This window comes from Tursiops truncatus, chromosome 14, assembly GCF_011762595.2.
Source record: "Tursiops truncatus isolate mTurTru1 chromosome 14, mTurTru1.mat.Y, whole genome shotgun sequence".
NCBI classification, from domain to species: Eukaryota; Metazoa; Chordata; class Mammalia; order Artiodactyla; family Delphinidae; genus Tursiops; species Tursiops truncatus.
Window position 1 is genome coordinate 81,583,414 of NC_047047.1, and position 26,807 is coordinate 81,610,220.

General features: G+C 50.4%; 1 protein-coding gene and 1 long non-coding RNA gene across 11 annotated transcripts; one reads left to right on the top strand and one right to left on the bottom strand.

Annotated features, from left to right (window-relative positions):
• RRM2 (ribonucleotide reductase regulatory subunit M2) lies at positions 1-22,647 on the bottom strand. 9 transcript variants are annotated; one of them, XM_073791594.1, is made up of 13 exons: positions 22,514-22,647; positions 22,354-22,428; positions 21,852-21,998; positions 21,466-21,582; positions 20,860-20,993; positions 19,133-19,227; positions 18,884-19,017; positions 17,587-17,691; positions 17,389-17,502; positions 6,151-6,249; positions 5,546-5,715; positions 2,818-2,994; positions 1-22 (listed from the first exon to the last, which is right to left on the bottom strand). In XM_073791594.1, the coding sequence occupies exons 1-13, from the start codon at positions 22,619-22,621 to the stop codon at positions 16-18; spliced, it is 1,482 nt and encodes a 493-aa protein (XP_073647695.1). In that variant the 5' UTR covers positions 22,622-22,647; the 3' UTR covers positions 1-15. The 9 variants fall into 9 exon arrangements, with proteins under 9 accessions (XP_073647695.1, XP_073647698.1, XP_073647696.1 ...); XM_073791592.1 differs by lacking the exon at positions 1-22 and adding an exon at positions 2,565-2,695; XM_073791593.1 differs by lacking the exon at positions 1-22 and adding an exon at positions 2,638-2,695 and having other exon boundaries at positions 21,852-21,995.
• A 166-nt stretch (positions 22,648-22,813) lies between these two features.
• Positions 22,814-25,326, top strand: LOC109551212 (uncharacterized). 2 transcript variants are annotated; one of them, XR_012325822.1, is made up of 2 exons: positions 22,814-23,120; positions 23,750-25,326. It is a non-coding gene; the product is annotated as an uncharacterized lncRNA (long non-coding RNA). The 2 variants fall into 2 exon arrangements; XR_002177946.3 differs by having other exon boundaries at positions 24,752-25,326.
• Positions 25,327-26,807: the final 1,481 nt, after the last annotated feature.

Genomic DNA, 26,807 nt, shown 5'->3' on the forward strand with positions numbered 1-26,807 from the left:
GCAGGGGGCGCAGGTTCAATCCCTGGTCAGGGATGTCACGCAGGGTGGCCAAAAGAGAAATAAATTTTTTTAAATTCAAAAAACCAATCAGCTATCAGGTTCTATTTATATACATTTCTAGAAAATGCAAACGAACCTACACTGGCAGAAAGCGGACCAGTGGCTGCCTGGGGACAGGCTGAGGGTAAGAAAGAGCCTGAGGGAGAAATTACAGAAGGGCGTGAGGAAACTGGAGGTGACGGAGATGGTAACCAGCTGGACTTCGGTGATGGTTTCCTGGGTGTGTACATGTGTCCAAACTTATTAAATAGTACACATTAAATATGCACAGCTTACTGTATGTCGAGAGTACCTTAATAAAGCTAGGGAAAAACAGGAAAATAAAATCACTCCAACTAACAAGGAGAAAATCTCAAATTCCAAAACGCAGAAACAATGTAAAACATTCTCTAATCACAGGGCAATAAAACTAAAAATGTATGACAAAGCCTGGGGGGAAAAAGCTGCCATCTTGAGGGAGGAAAGTTCTGCTAGCTCGTGAGTCAAAGAAGCCCAAACCCAAACTGCAGAATATGTGGAAATAATGATAAGGAAAACACCCCATACCAGATCCAGCTAAAATAGTTCTCACAGGAAAAGTGGTTTTAAAAACTTACATTTAAATAAGCAAACCAAAAAAAAGGAAATAAATTATGTATCCAAAGTAGGAAATAAGAAAAACAAAATCAACCTAAGTAGAAGGAAAGAATACATACAAAAGTGAAAGTAATGGATTAGAAAAGCAATGCCCAGGAATGTCCTTACTCCACCTGGTGGGTGCAAAGCCCCTGCACTGCCCCCCTCCCCCTTCCCCTCTGGGCTCACCGGACACCTCAGGGTCTGCTCCATTCCTATGCCACCCCAGCTCTCCAGCACTCCAAACCTGGCCCACCTGGGGACAGGGATGGGCGATGAGCACACACCTGGGGATGGGGGGGATGAGCACACACCTGGGGGTGGTGTGTGGGATGGACGAGCTCACAGGGCTGCAAGGTCTGGGCTACCAGGCCTGCAGAAGAGGGTCCTTCTCGTGCACCAGCTGAATGGACCACCCAGCAGAGGGCAGACACAAAGTCCACTCATAACGCTTCCCTGCCCTCAAGAGCAGTGGTCCCCAGCCCTTACTGCACATTATGATTGCCAGGGAGCTTTAAATATGCCCAAGCCCTTCCCCCAGACATTCGGATTTAATCGACTTTGGTCATCTAGTTGCAAAAACCAGGAGCAAGGGGGGAGAGGAAGCTCAGGACACAGAAAGGAAGGTGGGCATGGGAGCCCCTCTGGAGTTCAAATCCCCTCTGCCTCTACCAGCTGTGTGGCCTCAGGCCAATACCTTGCCCTCCCTGAGCCTTAGTGTTTTCAAATGTAAGAAGTGTCCCTCCCAGATGACGGGTGGGGATCAGCGATATTCAGCTCAGCACAGGTACCGAGGAGTGTGTGACAAGGGGCCGCTGTCATCATCATCTCCACCTCGGCTGCCTCTGATTCCTGCAAGCCGACTGGGCTCCAGGACCAGCTGCCACATCCGGGGATTCAGATGAGCCAGAGAGGGAGAAGCCGGCCGTGTAGACAGGGCTGCCTTGGATCCACAGCTCCAGCCTCTGGGAGACTATTCTGGTTCCATTTCAGAATGCCTGGCTCCTGGCTCAATGGGCTTTGTCCCAAAGATGTAATTTCTATTTTGATTCCACTCGACATTTAATGAAATGACTTTCAGACACCACGCAGCGTGTCTGAGTTATGAAACCACATCTTCTGGATCCCCAACGCGGCACAATAACAGGCCCCCTCTTGTTGCTTCGGGAGCTGCCCCACGTCTCCTGTCTCCTGAGGGGGATGTGCTGAGCCCGGGGAATCAAGGCGGTGTGCACGCCCTGGGGCCCAGAGCCTGCCGTGCAGAACCTTCGCTCGGTCTGCCCAGGGCCCAGCCCTGTGCCCCTGCCACTCCCCAGCTGGACTCCTGCCCCCGTCTCCCTCTCGCCAATCCAGTGCCGTTCAAACTGCACATCAAAAACATTCAGGGAGGCAGGAAATCGATGGGGAGAGCTGCAAGCAGCATTGTCAGAAAAACAAATGAAAGAGAAGAGGATAGAAAACGCTGGAATGTATCAGGCGTGGTAAGAGTGACTGCTGCTTCACGACACGCTGGCTGTGGGGTGGACACCAGGCCCCTGTGACGTGAACGAAAGACTGAAAGGTGCGGCTCTCGTCCATGACCCTCAACCTGCCTGAAATGCACACCTGAGCGTGTCACTCCCCAGCTAGAACTCAGCGGGTTTAGGGAGACTTCAGGTCCCTCAGCATGACACCAAAAGCCCCCCTCATCCCACCCCCACCCCCACTAGAGAAAAGGAGCAGCCGGCCTGCCCATGCCCCCAACAGGACTCAAGGTCAGGACCCAGTGGGCAGGGCGTGACATCACGGGCGTCTCCTAGGTGATCGGGAGTTTGTTGGGGATCACGGAAGGGCCGGAATCATAAGGTCACTCACGTGTTTGGAACGAGGAAGCTGCGGGGCTCACAAGCCGACTGCTTGAGAAGGCAGGTGGCTGTCTGCAGCTGGAGCCCAGCCTCGAGGCCCCAGAAACCTCTAGAACCACAGGGATACCAAATGCTACTCTGCCAACAGCTTCATAAAGCTCGGTTCCCACCACATCCTGTGAACATCCGGACGAGCACAGGTTCCAAAGAAAATTGAGAAAGCAATACATTATGCACTAACAAGTAGATGTGAGATACATTGTGCACTAACAAGTAGGTGTGGGACCTCGTCACTGACCTTTGAGGAACCCAAGGCCTCGGGGGCTCGCTGCTTCTCCATCCCCCCTGCATCCACAGAAGGGAGCACAGCCCGGCCCAGAGCTTGGGGACGCTTGTGGAAGGAAGTCCACCACGGTTCAGGTGTCCGGCTCTAAAGACCTGAAGCTCCGGGTCATAGGACGGTCTCCACAAGGTCCTGTGAATGCAGGGGAGGGATGGCCGTAATATCCACCTAGCACCTGCAGTCACCGTTAGCGGGAAGGGAATGGGGAGTGGAGACAGCGACCACCCCCTCCAGGGCCAGCGCCTCTGCAACCATTATCTCGATTAATCCCCACTAGTGTGCCACTCACCGCCCCACTGCCCTGCTACTGGGTCACAGACAGCGGCTTCCCCCAGGTCAGTCACTCACTAGCTCCTTCATTGATTTATTCATTCAATAAACATTTGAGAGAATCCAGAGTGCCAGGCCTGTGCCAGTGCTGGCTGATGATACCGTGGACACATTAGTCCCCATCCCTACCCTCAGGGGACTCAACACCCATGGGATGGGGAGGTCACAAAAGGGACAGACAGATCCAATTCTGTATTATAAACACTCACAGCCACACGAACACAGCCCCACTGTGTCTGGGTAGCGCCCTGAGAAAGTAACCTGGAGGTTGAACCCCGAAAAAGCAGAAGTTGGACAGGTGGTGAGATCCAGGCACAGGTGGGAAAGCCCTAAGGCTCAGTGCTGGTCAGGCAGGGTGGCACGGTGAAGCCAGCAGGTGCCTTGGCTCCCGCGGGGTGAGGGCAAGGGGGACCCATCATGTGATTTGCTTTCTAAGAGATCATCTGCAGGCTATGTGGATAACGGATTGGAGGAGGGCAAAGTGCGGAAAGGCAGCCTGACCGAGTGTGGCCAGAACCCAGGTGAGACGGCCAGAACCCAGGTGAGACGGCCAGCCGTGATCTCCACTAGGACGGGCTGCCTGGGAGCATCTGGGAGCGGATCCGCAGGATGGGGCCGAGGCGGGTGCGGGTGAGGGAGAAGGGAGGGTGGGAGGCTCCCCCTCCTGGCCACATGAGGAAAGGCAGATCCCCCAGCTTGGGGATTTCTGACCTGGAGAGTTGTGGGTGCCGTTCGCAGAGCCAGGAAACGGCAGATGGTGAGCGTCTTGGGGGTGTAGTTTGGGGAGTGTCGGTGCGACACCCAGGTGGAGAAGCTTACTTGAATAACTCAACCTGCGTCGAGGTGAGAGTTTCGATTCCACAGACAGGTGTGGAGAGACCCTGGGGGAAAACCCTGCAGGAGAGAGAGAGAGAGAGAGAGAGAGAGAGAGAGAGAGAGAGAGAGAGAGAGAGAGAGAGAGAGAGAGAGAGAGAGAGCGCAGGGGGAGGGGGGGAATGGGGGAGGCAAAGGGAGGACTGAGAAACAGCCTCCAGAGCGGAGCCCAGAGGACACAGGTGAGAACTGAAGGGGCCACAAGGGGGCAGCACGACAGACGTGAAGGTTCAGAGCAGCTGAACCAGGCTGCCCCAGGCTCAAATACCAGCTCCTCCCCTTACTGGCTGTGTGACCTTGGGCAAGTGACTTAACCTCTCTGCGCCTCCGGTCCCTCGCTTGTAAAGGGATAGTGTGAGGAGTGAATAAGTCAGTATATGAAAAGTGCTTAGAATAGTGCATGGTGAGCAACATAGAAACGTTAGGGAAAAGAAAACAAAGGTCCTGGTGTCTAGGGAACGCAGTGTCAGGGTTGAGGTGGGGAGGAAGCCAGACAACACGACCCAAGAAGGATAAAGAAACCCAGACTGGGATCTGGGAAAACTCCGAGGGGCTCAGGCCCTGCACCGGACCCCTGCCTGGTGTTCTGGCAGTGCCGGCTGACAGGTCATGAAGGCTGACCCTTCCTCTGTCCTCCCCCCACCCCAGGTAAAACCACTCAGGCCCAAACTGCTGCTCCCCAGGAACGTGGATTCTCAGACCCCAAACACGCTGGGGCCCACGGGGTGGGGGAGGCGCGTGGCTGTCCACAGTTCCCTCCGGTTCACTCCGCTGAAGGCCCGACGGGCCACGAGGCCCCTTCTGACCACACGCCGAACAGCAGAGGCTGGAGGAGCTGGGCCTGGACCAGGTGGGGGCAGAGGTGCCCTTGCAGGGGGACAGACTCTCCACTGCATCCCCAGGAATAGGCGGGGGGCACCCACAGACGGCGGAAGCAGGAAAGCAGCCCAGGGAGCGGGCGCAGGCCTCGCGCTCTTCACAGCCACCCTGTCCCTCTGCCCTCGGGACCCGGCGCACCTCTCTCAGCCTCACCCACGACGCCCCCCTGGCCGCCCTGGCCCCCCTCCTCCTTTGCTGGAAGCGCCCCTTTTTCCAGTCTCGTGGGACAGTCCTTGCCCTCTCCTCTCCTCGTCGACACGCACTTCCTGGGGTTCACTCGTCCCATGACTTCAAAGACCCCCGCGGTGCTGTGTCCAGCTTAGGCCTCTTCCCTGGACTCCAGTCCCTTGTTCTCACCTGCCTGTCCAGCACGTGCCTGCGTACCTAGCAGGCATCTCAAGGGTAACCTGCCCAGGACAGGCCTCTCGTGTGTGTCTCCAAGTGCTCTGCTCTGGCACCCTCCTTCACTACCCTCTCACACCCACAGGCAGCCCCTGAGCTAATCCCATCTGCTCTGTCTTCAAAATCCAGGCAGAACTTGGCCGTGCCCGCCACCTTCCCTGCTGCCCTCCCCGAGCCGGGCACATTGCCGTCACCTCACCTGGGCAGGTGCAACAGCCTCTGAGCGAGTCTCCTGCTTCCACTGGACATCCTGGCTGATGCCTGACACACAGGAACAAGAGTGCTCCTTTTAAAATGGAAGGAGGACTTCCCTGGTGGTCCAGTGGTTAAGACTCCGTGTTTCCACTGCAGGGGGCACGTGTTCAATCCCTGTCAAGGAACTAAGATCCTGCATGCCGCACGGCCCAGCCAAATAGACAGATAGATAGACAGATAGATAGATAAAATGGAAGGCTAATCCCCCGCTTCCCATGCTTCTCATCCCTAAAACAAAAGCCAAACTCTTTACCTTGGCCTACAAGGACCCACGAGACCCTCCACGCACACACACAAACCCCACTGATCTGACCCCGTCTCCCAACCCTCAGGCTGCTCTGATCACACGAAGACAACGGAGGTTCCTGCCTCAGGGCCTTTGCACTTGCCTGGTGGTTGCTGGAAACACGCTTTCTTCCTTTAACCATGTGGTCTGTCCCCCACTTCCTCCTCTAGTTCCTCGGAGAGCCCTTCCCTGACGGCACACAACAAAGAGCACGTGCCCCGCCCCCGCCCGCGCCCCCAGGGCACCGCTACGGCCTGACTTACCGCACATCCCTGAGTGGTTGGCCTTGTCTCCCCAGCAGCACACACTCTCCACAAGGGCCTGGGCCTCATCTGCTTTGTGCTTGCTTGTCTCCCCAGCGCCTGCAGCCCAGGGGAGACATAGTAGGCCTGGAATTAATGGCCTTCCCGCCCCACGCCTCACCCCTCCCCCCGACTGCTATGTCTGCCTCGCCTGTGCTCAGTGTCTGTGACCTTGGAACAGCACCCCCACCCCTGGCCCCCTGCTCTTTCCTTCCCAAGAGCACGTAGGGGGTTCTTCTGCTCCCTACTCTCTCCCTCCCTGTAGCCAATTACACGTCCTCCCTGTGACCCTGGAGCACAAGACCCTTAACCCCATGCCCCCTTGACTCGAGACCACACGCAGACAGCAGGCTTGCTCCACTCAAGGATTCAGCTTCCACCTGCCTCTGCTGGCAGCAACCAGGGATGCGAAGGAGACGGGTCCTGCCCGGGGGGAGCTGACAGTCTCCCTGGAGAGGCCACATGAACAAAGGGACGTCATCCTAGCACAGCCCACGACACCTGTCACTGAGCGTGGCTGGCTGGCACTAGCTCTCCGAAGCCCTGTGGAGGACACAGTCGGGGGTGGAGGTGGGGGAACAGAGGGCCCAACACCCCACCTGAAGTCCGGGCCCTGACATCTGCGGACTGAACCCCTCTGAGCTCGGCCTGTACACAGCGGAGCGGGACTTAGCTGGGCTCAGTTCTCTGAACTGAAAAGGGCTTCGAGCTGACCCCTGGCCAGCCCTTACCACAGAAGCCACTGACTCCTGGTTCCCAGCCAGATCCCGAGCCTTCTAAGTAGCATGCAGAGATCACTGCAGAGGAGTGGGTGCACACACTAGTCACCAGCGTGGCCCAGCAAGTGGCATGACATCCACGGGATGCAGCCCCAGCTCGTCGGCCTCCACATGCCTGGCGCTTCCAGCTGCAACTCCAGGGCTGGGTCCAGCACCCCAGGCTCGGGGCCCACCCCTCTGCCTTGAGCTCCTCCCGGGGCTGAACAGCCATCCACCTGGTAGGTGCTGCCCTAGTTGCTGCAACTACTCTTCAACATTCATTAGAGGAAAACTGAAACAGAAAAACAGAATAGAAAGGAAAACTGCCCTCCCTCCCACCACCCTGATTTCATTTTTCCGTTTGTGATACCGCCCGTCTTTATCCAGATGTACGTGTATTTCTTTATCATTTATATCACTGTAACCAAAGTATACTTATAATTTTATGTTCTGCTATTTCATTTCCCATTACTCTGGAGGCAGCTTTCCATGTTGCCACAGAGCCTTCATGTCTACCATTTATAATGACTAGTTAGCATTCTACTGAGTAGATAGCCTGTAATTTATTTTAACCATTTCCCTCTGCTTGACACTTAGGCAATTTCCAGCTCCAACTCTAATGGGAGACAGAAGGCAGAGTCCCCTGTTAGAGATTTCAAAATGAATGGGATGATTCAGCCGTGTAGCGAGCATTCGTGGAGAACCTTCTACCTTCTACCTGTAGAGGACACAGAGGAAGCAAGTCACGGGGCCCTGCATCCACACCCCACACACAGGCACGACCACAAACCCGCAGTCAGTCAGCGATCCCCTCACCAACCTGGTCCGTCCCCCTCCGGATGGCTCCACATACTTCCACGGCTCCCCATGACCGCCAGGGCAAGCAGAACCTCCTTAGCCTGGTGCCCCAGGGCCTGCCCTACCCCCCCTTTCAAGCTCCTCTCTTCTCTCCCACCAGGTGGTTCATGCACCACCCCTGTCATCACCTCCCCCATCTCCCCAGACCCAGTTACGCTCTCCTGCTTCAGGGCTTTGCAAACCCTTGTCACCCCTTCTTCCCCCTGCCTGGCCCACCCCTAGACGATCTAAGGTGCCACTCAGCATCCCCTGGTCCGTGAAACCTTTCCTGGCTCCCCAGGGCCTGGCCTCCTCCTCTGAGCCCCGCAACGCCTGGGCTGACCTCTGCCTCGGCACTTAGCATCTCGCACCCGTGGTGTGCTGGAAAAGGTAACAATCGGCTCTCTGGGTGGGGAGCCCGAATTGTAGCATTGATCAGTTTCCATGCTGTAAATACCAAAGCTGATTCTGAGCCACCAAAGTGATGTCACTGGTCATGGAATTGGAAAGAGATGCCCAGTAACGTGCTGTTATGCAGTTATTTCCACCAGACAGATATAAACAGCCCGAGCAGCATGGATGATAGTAACAGGTAGTAAGACTTTTGAATGTTTATCATATTCCGCTTTAATCTAATTTATCTAATTATAAGTTTATGTAATTTAGTTTTTAGTAATGGCTTTAATTAACAACTAGCTCAGTGTTATGGGTTGAATTGAGCACTGCCCCCAAATTTATATGCTGAAGTCCCAACCCCCAATACCTCAGAAGTAATTAAGGTTAAATAAGATCATAAGGATGGCCCTGACCCAATCTGACTGGCATCCTTTGAAGAAGAGATTAAGGGCTTCCGTGGCGGCGCAGTGGTTGAGAGTCCGCCTGCCGATGCAGGGGGCGCGGGTTCGTGCCCCGGTCCGGGAAGATCCCACATGCCGCAGAGCGGCTGGGCCCGTGAGCCATGGCCGCTGAGCCTGCGCATCCGGAGCCTGTGCTCCGCAACGGAAGAGGCCACAACAGTGAGAGGCCCGCGTACCACAAAAAAAAAAAAAAAAAAAGAGATTAAGACACACACATAGACCGAGGGTTGACCACGTGAGGACACAGTATGGAGGTGGCCATCCACAAGCCAAGAAGAGAAGCCTCAGGAGAAGCCAAACCTGCTGACACCCCGATCTCGGACTTCCAGCCTCCAGAGCTGGGAGAAAATAAGCGTCTGTTGTGTAAGCTGCCCAGTCTGTGGTACTTCGTTATGGCGGCCCTAGCAAGCTAATACACTCCCAAAATCCCTGAAAATTTAATAACCAGCTCGAGTGGGTACTTGCTGGCTCCAGCCCACCACTACTGACCATCTACCACTTTCCCGTTTCCTGACTCGACTGTAGATCCCTCAAGAGCAAGGTCCTGTCTCACTCAGAGGACGTCAAATGCTTTCTCGATAGGGCCAAAGAGAAAATATTTCAGCCCTACACACCATGCAGCCTCTGTCGCAATACATAAACCAGTAATGTGGCCATGTGCCAGTGGAACCATCCAGGGGTGCTGAAATGCGGATTCACATAATCTCCATGCATTATGAAATATTCTTTTGATACATTCTTCAACATTTTTAGCTCAGAGTCTGTAAAAACAGGCAGCAAACCAGATTTGGCCCCGGGGCCTGGTTTTCTGACCCCTGGCCTTCGGAACGTCCCTCCCCCAGCAGAGGGAGGAGGGCTTGGTTAATGTTTGATGATCCAGGGAGTGTTGGAATGAAGGCCCACCAGCCAGCTCGCAGGCTTGGCATTTCAGTCGGCCAAGTTCCCTTCCAGGCAATGTCAGGAATCTTTTTTTTTTTAATGCAGAATGTTTTTCTAATATGCCAAGGGAAGAAGAGCTTTCTGAAACGTAAATCAAATCTGTCTCTGCGAGGCAGACCCATTCCCTCTTTGCTGCGTCTAATATTCTAAATGATGTCTTAGAAAGAAAATGCAGTGCCTTTTCCATTAATAACTTCTGTTTACCGAGCGTCTCAAAAATGTGCCAAATCAAACCGGTGGAGACAGAACTATGGATCATTGGTTCCCAAGGCTGGGGGTTGGAGGGGAAACCCGAGGGACTGCTGTTGGGTATGGGGTCTCTTTATAAAGTGGGTTGTGGTGATGGTTCCACAAGTCTGTAGTAGCCTAAAAACCATTGACACTGTATCTCCATAAAGCTGTTTAAAAAATACACCAGGCACTATAGTTACCGAGTTCTCACGGTGACAATTTCTAAAACCAGTCTTTGCTGCCACTGTCCCTGCAGTGACAGAAACAGGCTCGCCGAGGTGAGGAAATGCAGCTCAGCAACTGCAATCCCTGTGGGATTGGCCCAAGGCAGGCTGGAGCAGACCAGGGCGCCCATCCGCAAGCCTTCTGAGGCAGGAGCACGTCCTGGGGTCCTGCAGGAGAGGCTGCCCACCCCAAGGGGAAGGAGGGAAGGCACAGCCAGACCTCACACAGGCAGCCATGCCTCCAGACGCTTTCTGGAAACAGCTGGAACCTCGCCATTTTCCACCTCCAAGGTCACTCACTGCTCCCACTCACCTTGTTACTAAGTCCGTGAGTGCCCGGCTCTCTCCTCAGCCTTCCTGGTGCAGTGCAGGGCGCGTCGCTGCAACCTTACTTGGGAGACTTGGGTAGAAGCCAGCCGGCAGTGGTTCCCTGGGTCCAAAGCCTGGGCTGTTGATGAACTTCTCTGATTTACAGACAAAACAGGGGAGGCTCCTGCCCAGGCAGACCACAGGGCCACGGGGACAAGGAGAGGGCAGAGAGTAGCCTCCGCACCGCGCCAGGCACACAGGGAAAGCAGGACCAGGGGATCGAGGACACAGTCCCCTGGACAAGGTGCCTCCTCGAAGCGCCTCCGCGGGACCGGGGCGGAGGCCTGGGTGCCTCATAAAGGGGAACAAGAGCTCCCAACTAGTAAAGGGACAAGAGGGTGGCCATGGGGCCAGGACACCTGAGTTCAGGTCGGCCACTGTTTATCCATATCCACGTGCTTTCCCCAGCAAGGCATGTGACCTCCCTGTGCCTCCAGGCCACATCTGTAAGATGGGTCTAATCCTCGCTGCCCCAGGGTGGTGTGGATCAAATGAACTCAGGGCTGTGAGTTGTTGTGAATTCATTGGCTTACTTAAGTGAATAGTTTGGGGTGTGGACTTCAAGTATGGCTGGATCCAGAAAATGAAGTCATGAGGACTCTGTTTCTCTGTAAATCAGCCCTCTTTTCCCGTGTGTGGGACCCACTGTGCATACAGGCCTACTTCATGGCTGAGGGGTGGCTGCAGCAGCCCCAGATTCTCTGTACCCTAAACTCCAGGGCCGGGGAAAACAGGACCGCCCCTAGTCCAAACCAAACTCGAGTCCTAAGCCTGGCTCTGGTTGGCAGTAACCAGTTCCTCCGTGCAGGCAGTCTGGAACTCCACTGGCTGTGGTCAAGGTACTTTTGATTGTGGGCAACAGGGGTCAGTCTGGCAGGAAGAGGGGGTAGCGAGCCTTTCCAAGGCCCTACCCACTCCCGAAGCAGATTCCATCTTCCTAGAGCCGGGAGGGACGGCAACTCCCCTCCCCATTCTCCACCTGATTCAGAGGGTGCAGAGTTACAGGCCTTCTCTGGGTCTCAGGCAACCTCGGGCAGGTCCTTTGAATCCTCAGGTCAAGCACACCCAGCAAGGCTCAGCCCCAACGCCCAAACTAAGAGGGTCTTGGTCTCCATAGCCACGTGTGTCCAGCACCAGCCCCGCATGTCTCTTCACATGCTACCATCAGGGCCTCAAGCCCTCAGCTGGTTTGTCCCCAGGTCAGTGCGGCCAAATTGCAAAACTCACACCGCTCACATCACGAGCGGCCACTAGGTCACACCTGCCCAGCCCACACTGGTCCCAGAACCTCGCTCTGAGGTACCACCTGGACACGGGAGGGTGAGGCATCCTTGGACTTGGATTGTGAAGACGAGTCAATTCTGGGAAATTGCATTACTACCTTGACATTGTCCATTCCATAAAAAACCCCATTCTACGCTCCACATCTGACCTTCAGATAATTACTTCAGCTACACCCCTTCAGGTCACTAACTCATCAGCTGTGTCTAATCTTACTAAGCAGGATATTTTCTAAAGCTCTAAGAGCTTGAATTCCAGTAGTGTTGTATTCCTAGACATTCTAGCTGGTTCTTTTTAAAAATCTGCCTATTCTTTATAGTTCTGTTCTTTGGGGTTTGATTCTTTTTTAACATCTTTACTGGAGTATAATTACTTTACAATGGTGTTAGTTTCTGCTTTATAACAAAGTGAATCAGCTATACATATACATATATCCCCATATCTCCTCCCTCCCACCCCTCTAGGTGCCTCTCTCACTTCGTCCCAGTATACCCTTCCCCCTCCCCATGTCAAGTCCATTCTCTAGGTCTGCGTCTTTACTCCTGTCCTGCCCCTGGGTTCTTCAGAACCATGTTTTTTTTTTAGATTCCATATATATGTGTTAGCACACATATACGTTACACACATATATATATAGCACACATATACGTTATATATATATAACGGTATTTGTTTTTCTCCTTCTGACTTCATTTTCTTTGATCACACATTATCTTATGCACGTAAGTTCTTGAGATTCTTATACCCATTGTTCCTACAATCATGTGGTCTGTTTCCCTGCACGTTTTGTAACGTGGGAATCATGCGCAGTTTGGTTGGGAGTATGTATCTCTCGTGAGTTCCTAGACCCCAAGTCTGAGAGGCACAGGCTTACGTAGGGTTTTGATTTTTTCAGAGCCCAGAAACATGAACACCCTCAGCCTCTCCCCCAGGGCCGGTGGGATTATTTCTTAAGTCTCCATTTCATCCAGGATCCTGCTTTGTGCAACTCTTTTGGTTCTAACTCCCCCTAGTACAGATTAATCCCTCCCTCCAAACCCAAGGGTGTTTGGTCCTTCATCCTCTGATTTCTCTAAGGGCTGCTCCAAGCACAGGTTCCCACCCAGCACCTGTGGATCCCCCTTTCTCAGGAGGTCATTGCCCATCTAACGTTTGTGGCTTCTCACTGGGAGGCGTCTGGAACGGGAGGCTTTAGGGCGCCTCAGCCCACCATCTTGCTGGACCACTCTAGTCTTTAGAACCAAGCTGAGGAGGTTGTGGTTACTGAATCCACTCCAGGGAATGACAAGGCGACATCACTGATGGTGTTCTTTCCCAAGTGCCCAGAGAGTACAACACCAGGAGGGGAAGCCTCCTCTACAGAAGGGGATAGGGTTGGGTGACGGGGGGTCCTATCAAAGTCTTCTCTGGTTTGAATCGGCCAAGCCATGCAATCCTGTAGCCTCAAAGCTGCAGCCACTCACTGAGGGGCTGGGACTGTCTTGCTCTGCAGAGTTAAACCATTATCAGGATCTCCGGAAGCTCGCTGGCCAGATGGCATTTGCAAATACCCATCTAGTTCCGGCTTTGCACAGAGCCCGTCTCCAGGCTGGATCCCAGGCCAGGCAGTGCCCAGCAGGCAAAGGCAGCCTCTCACAGCTCTGCTATGGGCAGCCGGACTTGGCCACACCACGTGAGCACAGCCCCAGGGCTCAGGTGTGATGAAATGTGCCTCCTGCGTAAGTGCCAAGGCTCTATGCATCTGAAGCCCAAATCAGGAAGCGCATCCAGTTGAAACTGCGAAGTGGGATCCAGGCACTGGCTTTTTAAAGCCTGTGAATGACTGCAGTGCACACCCGGAGCTGAAAACCACTGGTCTGAACTGTGTAGGAGTCCATCCCAATCTCAAATGTCTGAGAACCTCCCAAAGGGAACTTGTTAAAATTGTGGGCTCCCTAGTTTCACCCCAAGATTGATTCAGCAGGTATGGGATGGGGCCCCTGAGCCTTTAATACCAGAGGCAATTCAGACTCAGTGGTCTGACCACACTAACTCTGACGCAGGCCCCTCCAAGTGAAGTACGGAGATGTGTCTGAGAAAGGCCACGGGCAGCTGGCACAGGTGGATGGATGGCAAGAAAAAACACGACCCTGGGCTGCCCACTGGGAGGCTGTTCTAACAGTTGATGATCCTTAGAGCACGGCTGCCTGGAAAGTACCCAATGGTGCGACCAACCCAACACTATGAATCAAATAATAAAGGCACGGAGTGCCCTTGGGGTGCAAAGGCAAAGCTGCCCACGAGACTCCTCCAGGACACAGCACACTTCTACCCAAGACACGATCCAGCCCCAAATACCAGCTCAAATTAATCACATCCACCAGCCACTCCCTGAGGGCCGATCCTTGGAGGCTGCGTGCTCCCTGAGATAGGGAGCGGCTAAAACTTGTGCCTTCTAAGGGAACATTCTCCTTCATAGAAGAAACAGAGGACTCTTTTTTTTTTTCTTCTTTTTTTCTTTTGCGGTAGGCAGGCCTCTCACCGTTGTGGCCTCTCCCGCTGCGGAGCACAGGCTCCGGATGCGCAGGCTCAGCGGCCATGGCTCACGGGCCCAGCCGCTCCGCGGCATGTGGGATCTTCCCAGACCGGGGCATGAACCCGTGTCCCCTGCGTCGGCAGGCGGACCCTCAACCACTGCACCACCAGGGAAGCCCCAAGAGGAGGACTCTTAATGCAACAGCGCAGGAAGGCAGGAGCACAACAATCAGTAAGATTCACCCCCAATCCCCACCTCTACCACGGAAAAGGAATGTCACCACGCGGCTCCTAAAGGTTCCCACCCACTTAGCATTCCCTGCGGTGCCTTCCCTGGTTTGGCTCCGAACTACATCGCCATCTAACACCAGGATTTACTTATGCATCCAGCTTCCTCCTCGAGTAAACCTAAACCGCACAGGGTGGCTGCGTCCTCGGTCCCACCTGACAGAGAACAGTGCCCAGCAAGACAGCTGCTGTTCGCTCAATGAGTAACTGCATGTCTGAAGTGATGACACACAATGAATAATTTGCTAATTTGGGAATGGACAGGTGAAGGTGGGTGGGATAGCCCCAGGAAAGGGCATTTATAGACAAGAGGGACCAACCCGAGCCCCTATAGGTCAGTTTGTGGCAGATGCTCTGGGGCATCATCTTTCAAGTGAACCTGCTTCCCACATACTTGGGCCAGGACAGGCATGAGGAAAGTCCCCTCCCCAGAACTGCTAAAAGCAAATGAACTCCTGTTCAGTATTTATGAAAACTTCCTGGCTTTTTCTTCCTGAATTGAAATGCAAATTTTATCAAGGAACTGACATGAGAACGGTTTTATTTAAATCATTGACACTTGTGCAGTACTCAATATCAGGACTTTGAAATGCTTTAGACAAAAAGTTTCCCTTTAAACAGATTAAAAAACCGAGTCTTAGTTGGCAGAAGCTAGTGCTTGTATCACACAGCTAATGGGAGGTAGAATCCGAAAATCTGCTTCCAAGTGCCACCTGTACCTGACAACGCCAAAGTGTTTATTTTTGTGTTGCACAAGTGTAAGAACCATAAAATCTAGATTAACTTTATAACAATAATTTAAAAGGTAGAAAAGGGTCCCATATTACAGAAATTTTTAAATTGACTATTTTACCATTTATATTAATACAATAAATGAAGAAAACTGACAGAACAGGCCAGTGGTCAGCCAACACACAACACAATATGTTAACAAACGTGGCCAAAGGATCGGTGTGTGTCATGCATTACCTTCCACGTAACATCTTTTTTGGAGGGGGAGGGAACATAAAGGCAGATTGATTCAAACTAGCCCTATTAAATATATCTATTAAGTCCATACTTTCTTCTGAAATTAATATTTGAGTGGAACATGTATTAATTATTCACAGAACACTAGCTTTCTACTGAAGTTTAAGAATCCAGTAGATGATGTTCACATTTAGGCAAATCCTAGGAGCAATTGCACTGAACAATATTCACTCAATCAATTATGAACTGCAAAATAATACTGGGTAACTATTTCAAAGTATGAACTACAGGGCTTCCCTGGTGGCGCAGTGGTTGAGAGTCCGCCTGCCGATGCAGGGGACACGGGTTCGTGCCCCGGTCCGGATCTCACATGCCGCGGAGCGGCTGGGCCCGTGAGCCATGGCCGCTGGGCCTGCGCGTCCGGAGCCTGTGCTCCACAACGGGGGAGGCCACAGCAGTGAGATGCCCGCGTATTGCAAAGAAAGAAAGGAAAAGAGGAAAAAAAAAAAAAAAAAGTATGAACTACAGATATGATATAAAAAAAATATAGCAGAACAACTTTCTAACTTGAAAGTAAAGTACAAATGGTTAGGTCAACAGTACCTACTTACACACAAATTAAACAAAATCAGAATAAACACTCAACTTTTAGGAGAAGCAATTTCAGTCCTGGTTTTACCACTCAATAGGAGAAAGATCTTACGTGGGTCCTTTCATTCAAGGATAATTTGAAAACCAATTTACGAAGTTAATATCTTGGATCCCAGCTAGGAAAACTCTTCAAGGATCTTTCATACTAACTTGAAGTTGAGGGACATACAATTTGAGAAATTAAATGATACCGCCCCTCAGGCACACCCAGGTTGCCCACAGTGAGTCCGGATCACACTTCAGTTCCTAATGACCTAAGAGTCTCCTTTCTCCACATCTCTTATCCCGTGATACTCAACGTGGGCTACAGAACACAGAACCAGCCTGTGTTCTCTGTGGCACCACCTGGCTGATACTGATACCTAAGTGTGCACAGGATTGAGTTCAAGAGCTCTTCAATTCATCAAAGGAAAGAAAGAATAAAAACGACACCCTTAGTTTACACAGGCTTAACCTACTTTGATCACCTAGTAAACCTTGAATTGGCTGTTAGTGGTAAACAGAAAACTTTTGTATTTGGTGTAGAAACCAACAAATGTAGGTTAAATCAAGCCTTCACCCTGACAGTACAAACTATGTTTATTTGTGTGTAAAGTGCCAGTTTTATATACAAATCATAAGTAAACTTTAAAATCTGCTTTAAAATCTGAAGCAGTGTGTCTGATGTCTTCCTACTGCCTCGTGGTAGTAACTATCTAATCCTGCTGGATCAAACTCACTTGACTCCCCACACTTTGAGGCCAAGGAAGGTGCTGTTAAGAGCCAGGGTGAAGTCACGTACAGCCAGCCTGCTTGCAAACGCCAAACATGGACAAGATCTTTCGTAAGAATCCGAGTAGCTTCTGTCTACGCTTTCAATCTAGGTGACCCCACTAGCATTAACAGGATTGATTTTGAGGTAGCTACACAGTTTTAAACATGCCATTAATGAACTTTATGGGCGATTTATGGTGTAGCTGGTTAATACAGTTCAAGTAGCTGATTTTCTTCTCTTTTGATGAGAAGGAAAAGAAGAAAAATCAGCAAACTAAGAGCACATCTTCAGTTCACTTAGAAGTCAGCATCCAAGGTAAAGGAATTCTCTGTCGGACTGGACATCACTCCCATCCTCTGATACTCGCCTACTCTCTTCTCAAAGAAGTTAGTCTTCCCTTCCAGTGAAATATTCTCCATAAAGTCAAATGGATTTTCTACTCTGAAAACCTGAAAAGGTTCACAGCAAAACATAAATACGGAACACCAGTTTCAGAAAGAACCAGAGGGCTACCCACAATACTTTACCTTGCTAAAACCCAGCTCCAGCATAAGTCTGTCTGCCACGAATTCGATGTACTGCTTCATCAAAGTGCAATTCATTCCAATGAGCTTCACTGGCAGGGCCTCCGTGAGGAACTCCTAGGGACCAGAACACAGCTTCTCAATTAAACAGAAGTATCAAGAGGTCTTCTAGCAAGCACAAGGCCTCCACGCGCCACCCACCTGTTCTATCCTAACTGCATTGACGATGATATCTTTAACTCTCTGCTCCGAAGGTTTGTGTAGCAGGTGTTTGAACATCAGGCAGGCAAAGTCACAGTGTAAACCCTAGAAGAAAAGGTTTAAGGTCACTATCAAACCAGCAGACTTCTAGCATTAACGTGGAATAGGAAACTGCTTTATGCTGGTCTGTATTCTCCTTATACATCTTGCGTGGCCAGACTAAGAAGGGAAGATGTGGAAGGGAAGATGACTCAGCTGCTGTGTCACCTAGGCAGGCTCAGTCCCACCCAGGGGCCTTAGGGCTGCCCCCTAGAGGACAGCAGGCCAGGTCTGGTCCTCGCTGCTCTGTGTGGTGGCAAAGGACTGGGCAGAACTTGCACTCAGAGCATTCTTTCTAGAGCCCTGAGCTCTACTGTCGCCACTATTCCCAGCAGGAAAGGCAAAACTCTGACTAGGCTAGTTAGTTTTTAGATTTAAAACCTAATGTCTGGGAAATCGGGAATGCAATTTCGAGTGAATCAAGTCTGCAAGTCTTAGTGCATTAAATCCCAGGGCTGGGCTTCCCTGGTGGCGCAGTGGTTAAGAATCCACCTGCCAACGCAGGGGACGCAGGCTCGAGCCCTGGTCTGGGAAGATCCCACACGCTGCAGAGCAGCTAAGCCCGTGTGCCACAACTACTTAGCCTGCGCTCTAGAGCCCGGGAGCCACACTAAAGCCCGCGCGCCTAGAGCCCGTGCTCCGCAACAAGAGAAGCCACCACAGTGAGAAGCCCGCGCACCGCAACGAAGAGTAGCCCCCGCTCGCCGCAACTAGAGAAAGCCTGCATGCAGCAATGAAGACCCAATGCAGCCAAAAATAAATAAATTAAATTAAAAAAAAAATCCCATTGCTGGTGGGACTTAACACTGGAACATCTGGGCACCTTCACTTTTCCTTCTGCACTTTAATCCAAGTGCATTCAAAGACATATACTGGATCAGAATAGATTCACTGAGACGCTCACCAACTAACTTTGAAGTACAATAGGATCACACAGAAGACCAGGTAGAAATAATAAAACTTCCCTTAAAAAAAAATCCCATCACCTATAGAGCAATACCTATGTATATTGAGAATATGAGTAAAATAATTTCAGCAAATTATCTAAAGTATTTCTTTCTCTGCCAAGCATGTATATGGTTGAAGCCACTTGTTCAATGTGCATTTAAGGCAATCTGACATCTGGGGTTCCCTCCAGTGAACACAGGGTTGTAGGTGTTTGGGGTGCAGGTCAGCCTGTCATCTGAACTAGACTCACCTCGTCTCTGCTAATAAGTTCATTGGAAAATGTGAGGCCGGGCATCAGTCCTCGTTTTTTGAGCCAGAATATCGATGCAAAAGAACCAGAAAAGAAGATTCCTTCCACTGCAGCAAAGGCTACGACACGTTCTCCTAGAGTTAACGCCAAAATATTTCTAGTGAGTATCTGTTTGTGTTCATAGGAACAAACCAGTAACATCACTTAGAAAACGAAGCTCAGGGGTAAGGAGGGCCAAGGTATCCTTACCATACGTAGCCTCTTTGTCCCCAATCCAGCACAAGGCCCAATCTGCCTTCTTCTTTACACAAGGCATTGTCTCAATGGCGTTGAAGAGAAATTCCCTGTAGGCACACAGAGCATCAACAATTCCAGCAGAGACCTCCTATCCTAAGCTTCTGGGTAAGAGCATTGGGACCAAGGCCAATTTGGGATTCAAACCGAAATGTTTTCTTTTTACTTGTTTGCTTTTTCCTCCAGTGTTTTCAAAAATCTCAACATTCATTTGGTTTATGTTAATACAAATTTAGGCATCCATTCGTTCACACTGAGCCCCAAGATCTACTAACATGAAAACTCAGTCTATTACACCAAGAGCATTTATTGGCTTAATTATTTCAAGTCCAGGTCATGACAAGGTTCAAAGGCCCTACCTTTAACTTTGAAGAACTATAAAATCTTAACTGCTAGGACTGTTTAAGCTATGCTGACCATTATCTCCCTAAATAGATGCCCACACTCTTATCATTGTGCTAATTAGTTGGGCCACAAATGCCACAAGTATATAATAAAGCAATTAAAGCCAATAAACTAAACAACCTGAGATTGCTTCCAGCTATAATTCTATGCTACAATGTTGATCCCAGGCCAGAAAAGCAAATCGATTGGCCCTACACTTACCTGGTCTTATTACTCTCTTCCTCCCCATTCCCACCTTGGGAGTCTACAGATTCCCCAGTCCAGCCTTGTCCTTCCCAGATGACCTTGTTTTCTGAAGCCAAGGTCATCAGGCCATTGGGTTCCTTTCATTCTCTTTCCATGTCAACCTGGGTCTCGCCTCTCCCTGGCTTTCAAAACTCAACCACCAGGCCGTCCTGATCCTACCTGTTCTGGTAATGTATCCCCATCATGCCCCTACCTTTACTTTCTTTGTTCATTTCTGTCTACAAACATGTTCAAATCTTTTTACCCCCAATGAATCGCCTCAATCCGGCTAGGCTTGCAAGTCACTACTCATTTTCCCTCTTCACTTTCTTCCAAGTCATCTACAAGAGGCTACTCTTCAGCTTCACCACTTCTGTTCTACACAGGCTCTTGTCCTGAAGCTGACCTTAGTATCTAGACTACTCAAACGCCCATTTCTAACTCTCCCATCCTTTCCAGTCAATCTTGAAAATGTGAAATAGGCCCGAGGCTACCTATATTTCTCCTCTATTATCCTCCAATATAAACTATAATTTCAGGCAAACAGCTGTGTGCCTAAGTTAATCTCATGGTTCACAGCTGCCTCTGCACTATCATGTAATTCCTCTACTTATACTCCTAGGTCTTATTTTCTATATTATGTTACAGCCCCTTACGAGGCAAGTTTTATGTTTTACTTTGCATCCTCCACCCTTTCCACCCTGCCCCAGGCTCAAGTTGTATGTTGACAGCTTTGCCAGACGTGAAAACTATCAGACCTAGGTTTTAGGGCATCAGACACAGCCTCTAGGGATGTTTTTTAGAAGGCATTAGGTTGGACGTTCAGCACTATATTTCCACCTCTAGAAAATGGAGTAACCTCATAACTTTGTTTTTAAGTGACTGGCTAGTAAAGTGAATTTAGGCCTCTTCTTCAGAGCAGACAGGACCATGGGTGCTAGGAATTTCTTTGACTTGGTCATTTTAGAGTCATTCTTCTATCCCTGTACGATCTCAAAAAGTAACAATTGGTAATCCTAAATATGTTGGCATATCACCACCCAAATACTCACCTTTCTTTGGAATCTTTAATGTAAGTGTCAATGAGGAGACTATACATTTCAGAATGTATGTTTTCCATGGCAATTTGGAAGCCATAGAAACAACGGGCTTCCGTAATCTGAACTTCTTGGCTAAACCGCTCCACCTAGTGGTAAAACACAAAGGTCAGTTTAAGGAAAATCTACCAGCAGCAACTCAAGTCAATGAACACTGGTTGCGTCACACTTCCTCTTTTGTATCATCATAAGGTAGAAATAGCAATTCATTCTTTTTAATTCATCGCAAGGAGGATGCACTCAACAAGACATATATGCAACCAAATTATTAAAACAGCAAAGCCACAAAAAGGAGAGCAAATAGATAGCTACCAGGGCTGTAGATCTATTACTACCACTGAACATCGTCTTTGAGCTTCTCTACAGTTGGGGGAAAAAATACCGTAAGGACGAAATAACTGCAAAGTATAGTATAGAACAGGAAATGCCATGGAATATAAATACTAGCTTACAGATATATACACATTCAGTGTGGAAAAATTTAAAAGACGAAAAAAGAAAATTATTAGTTCTCTTAAGTCTTGAAATGCATAAAAGTAGACTTTATTTTTGGAAACTCACCAAGTTTTCATTTACTATGCCATCACTTGCTGCAAAGAAAGCCAGAACATGCGAAATGAAATATCTCTCCTCAGGCTTCAGGGCTTCCCAGTGCTGAATGTCCTTGGAAAGGTCCACCTGGAGTACAGAAGTTCACAAGGGGTTCAAACGTGCAGGACCTCACACATATGCGTAATTCTTCAACTTTAAGTGTACTAGTATCGCTTGATTAATATACCCCTCACGCACTTTGCCAGGGAGAACATCTAATATCCTCCCTCTGTGGGCAAGCATTCCCAAGAGGAACACGAGGAAAGTTATAACCGGCACTGCAGGGGTCTTCCTCTAGAGTTAGGGGCAATGCTTCCAACTGCCTTTTAAGTCTCCTAGCTCCTGAATCCGATTACCTCCTCAGCTGTCCAAAAGGAAGCCTCAGCTTTCTTATACATCTGCCAGATATCATGGTATTCGATAGGAAAGATGACAAAGCGGCGGGGGTTTTCTTTCAGAAGTGGTTCCTCCTCCACACTGGGGGCAGATAGCTTAGGGTTCTGCTGGGGGAGAAAGGATGGCAAATGTTAAGTATAGGGCGAACCACGAAACTGTCTTTTTTTTTTAAGCAAAGTATGTCCAATTATCGGGAATTTCATGCGGTTTAATGTATGTCGCTTGTCACACATGGGTTCTGTACATAACAGAGCAGGACTATAGTAGAGACATAATGGGAAAATGTCCAGATGTGTAAAGTAGTAAATGATCGGGAAGAGACTTTGGCGGGAAAGCAGCGCGGGCCCGGGAGGGGGTAGGGTTTGCGAGGAGACAATGAGGCTTTGGCGCCAAGAGCAGGCTCCTCCTGCACCGCCTGCCTGCAGCGCCCCCTCGCCGGGCGCCCCCAGCCCGCCTACTCACTGGCTCGGCGGGCTCCTGGAAGATCCTCCTCGCGGTCTTGCTGGCCAGCACGCGGGTCCCGCTGAGGGACGGGGGCTGCAGGGAGACGCGTGGTGAGAGGCCTGCCCGCGTCCTTCAGGACCCCGCCGCCCTGTCCCGCCCCTCGCCCCTGCGCGCTCACAGTGTTCTCCTTGTCCGCCAGGCTGAGCCCCTTCATGGGCGAGAGCTGGAGGGGATGCTGCTGCTGCGGGTCAGCGATGGTGGCGAGAGGGACACGGACGGAGAGCATGGCTGCGTACGACTCGTCAAGATGGGGCTGCGCGCAGGTACTGGAAGCCCCTTCCCCGCGGCGCCGGAAATTTAAAGCATCCCTCACAGGAGAGCGCCGTGGGCGTGGCCGTTTCCCATTGGATGGATGCCGGCCGCTGGCCACGCCTCCCGCAGCAGATTCCGGAGCCGCGCGCGGACGCCGGTTGCCCTGCTCTCCTGGGAGCCTCGGGACCTACCCCTCCCAGACCTCTGTGGGCCGCAGGCTGGGCTGGGGGCGTCACCGCCCATATCCCTGAGAGCCCCATAGGACAAAGTCTGCAGGCCCTGCGCGCTCCGGTGGCCCTGGCGCGCGCGGGCACTCGCTCGTACCGGAAAGGTTTGGGATTGAATGAAGCAACGCGATTGGAGCCCGCCCGCCGGAGAGCGGGAGAGGATTCCCCACCCCGCCGAGCCCCACCTCTCTGAAAATGTCTCTTGAACCCGTTTCGCGGTTCCGGGTAAATGGTTTTGCAAATGAGGTTGGTGCAAATGCCAGTACAAAGCCCCTGGCTGCGAGGGAACGTGGCTGCGGCGACTTAGATACGTGTAGCTGGGCGGGGGTGCAAGCAGGGTCCCTGAGGTCGGGCAAATGTGTGGGGTGGTCGGTGGTGAACGTACCGTCCAAACGGTTAGGGGCGCGGACTGCTGAGTCACTAGGACACGTCATCTGACAAAGATTTGGTGCCCTCGTCGGTAAATTGGGCCTCGTAGCCATACCTGACCTGTGGGATTACTAATAAAATGAAAGGATTAAATGAGATAATTCACGTAAAATGCGAACTTTTCAAACTTTCAAGTTAATAACAGAGAGAGGGCCTTTGGTGCAGTTTCCCCCTGAAATCGTGTCTGCTGTCGGACTCCTGTCCTCTATGTCGACATTGTTTTAAAAATTGCAAACTGGGCAAATGTCGACATTGTTTTAAAAATTGCAAACTGAGCAAAAATTCCTGAGAAAAAGTTCAGAGAATGATTGAAGAACTGGGAATTCATTTACTGCTTATTGGGCATCAAAGAGCCTAAAGGGGGGGGTTGAAAACCTCCATTCGGATGAGGGTGGAGACATGAACTTAGTAACAGTTCTCATTTTACTTCGTACGCGGTCTTTCAGATTTGCCAGAGACGTCTGCTCTGCATCTGGCAAAACGCCAAAAATGATTGAAGAGAAAGAAGTGTTAAGATCCAGGAAAAAAAAAGATTAACCAGGAAAAGCTCCAACAGCTGTACACAGTCAGGGCTGTCTCTGAGTGAGACTGGACTTTTTACAATGTCTTTTCTATATAATACTTTAAAGAGGTGGGGGGTAGAGAAGATACCCTCCCCACAGAGGTCTATTTCTCTTAAAGTACTGTGTTTAAAGTATCCTCTAGCCTCAGAAGAAAGATCAATGACCATCACATCTCTTAGACAAAGCAACAACTAAAACTTTAGTCTGTCATTTGTTTTAAAGCAACTCGCAGACATTGTCAATTTCCCCGTCAGCATGCACCTCCAGAAAATGGATACTTTTATTGAAGACGTGATAATGGCTTTATCAGCCATAAAACTAACAAAACTATCAGTGATTCCTTGGTATCCGCTAATACCTAATAAACATCCAGTTTCGGGTAATCAATATCCGACGTACTCCTTTTGGTTGCTGTCCCAGGCACCGTGTACTTTTCAGCTCCTGCTATACTCTTTATGTACAGGAACTGTAAAGTATAACTCTGTGAGCTAGCCAGAAGCTATTACTTCATTTTCGGTTGAACTGCCACGAGGCGGGGGGGGGGGGGGGGGAAGCCACCATCCTCCCCCTCACCGCCTCCCACCTCTGAGTCATTCGGGCATGTCCCGTCCTCCCCCTACATCGGGTTTTTACTTCACAAAGGAGGAAGCAGGGGCAGAAGTCTACGTGGTTCTGCCGAGCGGTCACGCCGGGAGGAGACAGCCAGGTCGGGGTTCTGGTCTGCAGTTCCCCCTCTTTTTGCCTGGGTACCTGAGACGCAAAGGGCCCGGGCGGACCAGGCGGACCAGTCCGGGGGAGGGAGGACCCTCCCCGCAGCGGCCTAGCGCCAAGCCCTGGGATCCGCCTGCGATCTTCTCCTTTTCCTTTCGGCGCGCGTTTTGACAGCTACTCCGCTACTGGTCCGCGAGACAGAGACTCCGCCCCCAACTTCAGAGAGGCTGCGCTCTTCCAAGGCTGTGGGATCCTACGCCGAGCCACCGCAAGCTCCGCCACCGCAAGCTCCGCCCCCGCTTCCGCAGCCCGCGCTCCGGCCGCCACGCCCCCAGCAGTCGCAATTTTACCGTCTCGCGAGGGTGTGTGCGGTGGCCTCTACGGGGCCCCTCACCCCACACCAGGCGGCGTCACTGAGGCCCGGGGAGCCCAAGTGATTTTTCCCAAAGCCACTCATCCCTCTATATACCTGACATCGTGCTGGGGACTGTCACAATAATACTAATGATAACTCCACAGCCACTGGGCAACTGGACCACTGGACCAGGTTCTCTCCCAACGTTTTATTAAGAATATTTTAAACATACAGAAAAATGGAAAGAAGTCTACAGTGTTCACCCACCACCTAGGATTCAACGGTTGTTTCCCTTCCGCCATATTTGCTTTATCCCTCTTTACGGGTGTGTGAGGCTTTTGTTTTTTCTGGATCTTTTTTTTTAAATAAATTTATTTGATTTATTTATTTTTTATTTTTGGTTGCGTTGGGTGTTCGTTGCTGCATGCGGGCTTCTCATTGCCGTGGCTTCTCTTGTTGCAGAGCACGGGCTCTAGATCGCGGGCTCGGTAGTTCTGACGCACGGGCTCAGTTGCTCCGTGGCATGTGGGATCTTCCCGGATCAGGGCTCGAACTCATGTCGCCTGCATTGGCAGGCGAATTCTTAACCACTGCACCACCAGGGAAGCCCTTTTCTGGATCATTTGAACCTGGGTTGTAGATATGACACTTCACCCCGAGATATTGCAGTGTATTGCACAAGTAGCTCCTAAAAATAAGGACATTCTCTAACATAACCACAGTACCATATTCAGACCTAAGAAAACTAACATTATTTCTCTAATATCACTTAATATCTCGTCCATAATCAAATCTCCCCTGTCATTTCAAATATGGCTTTTAATTTGGTTTGTTCATTTTTGATGCAGGATCCTATTAAACGCATGCACTACATTTGGTTATTGTGCCTTTTTAGTCTCTTATTTTTTTAATACAGTTCTTGAATTTGTCACAGTTTTATTTGCCTTGGGGCATTCTTTTTTTTGGATGCGTTGGGTCTTCGTTGCTGTGCAGGCTTTCTCTAGTTGCGACGAGCGGGGGCTACTCTTCATTGTGGTGCGCCAGCTTCTCATCGCGGTGGCTTCTCTTGCTGCGGAGCACAGGATCTAGGCTCTTGGGCTTCAGTAGTTGTAGCTCACAGGCTCAGTAGTTGTGACTTGCGAGCTCTAGAGCGCAGCCTCAGTAGTTGTGGTGCGCGGGCTTAGTTGCTCTGTGGCATGTGGGATCTTCCCGGACCAGGGATCAAACCCATGTCCCCTACATTGGCAGACAGATTCTTAACCACTGCGCCACCAGGGAAGTCCTTTTTTAGTCTCTTTTAATTCAAACAACTACTCCATTTTTTCCCCCATGAGGTTGACTTTTCAAAGTTCAGGCCAGTTTTCTTGTAGAATGTCCCACATTCTACATTTGCCTAATGTGTCTTCACAGTGTCACTTAATTTGTTCTGTTAATCCCTGTTTTTACTGTAAACTGAAAGTTAGATCTAAAGGCTTTATTAGATTTAGCTTATCTTTTTTTTGTACATAAGCTAAAAACTACCATTTGAACCATTTTCAAGCATGCAGTTCAGTCGTATTAAGCACATATACAGCCTTATGCAACCATCACCACCATCCGTCTCCAGAACTTTTATCATCCCATTAAACACTAGTTCCCCATTCCTCCCTCCCATCAACTTCTTGTAAAAACCATTCTACTTTCTGTCTATGTGAATCTGAGTACCTCGTACAAGTGCGATCTTACATTATTTGTCCTTTTGTGTCTGACTTTTTTCACATAGCATAATGTCTTCAGCATTCATCCATGTTGTAGCTTGTGTCAGAATTTCATTCCTTTTTAAGGCTGGATAATATTCCACTGTGTGGATATCCCACAGTTTGTTTATAAGATTTC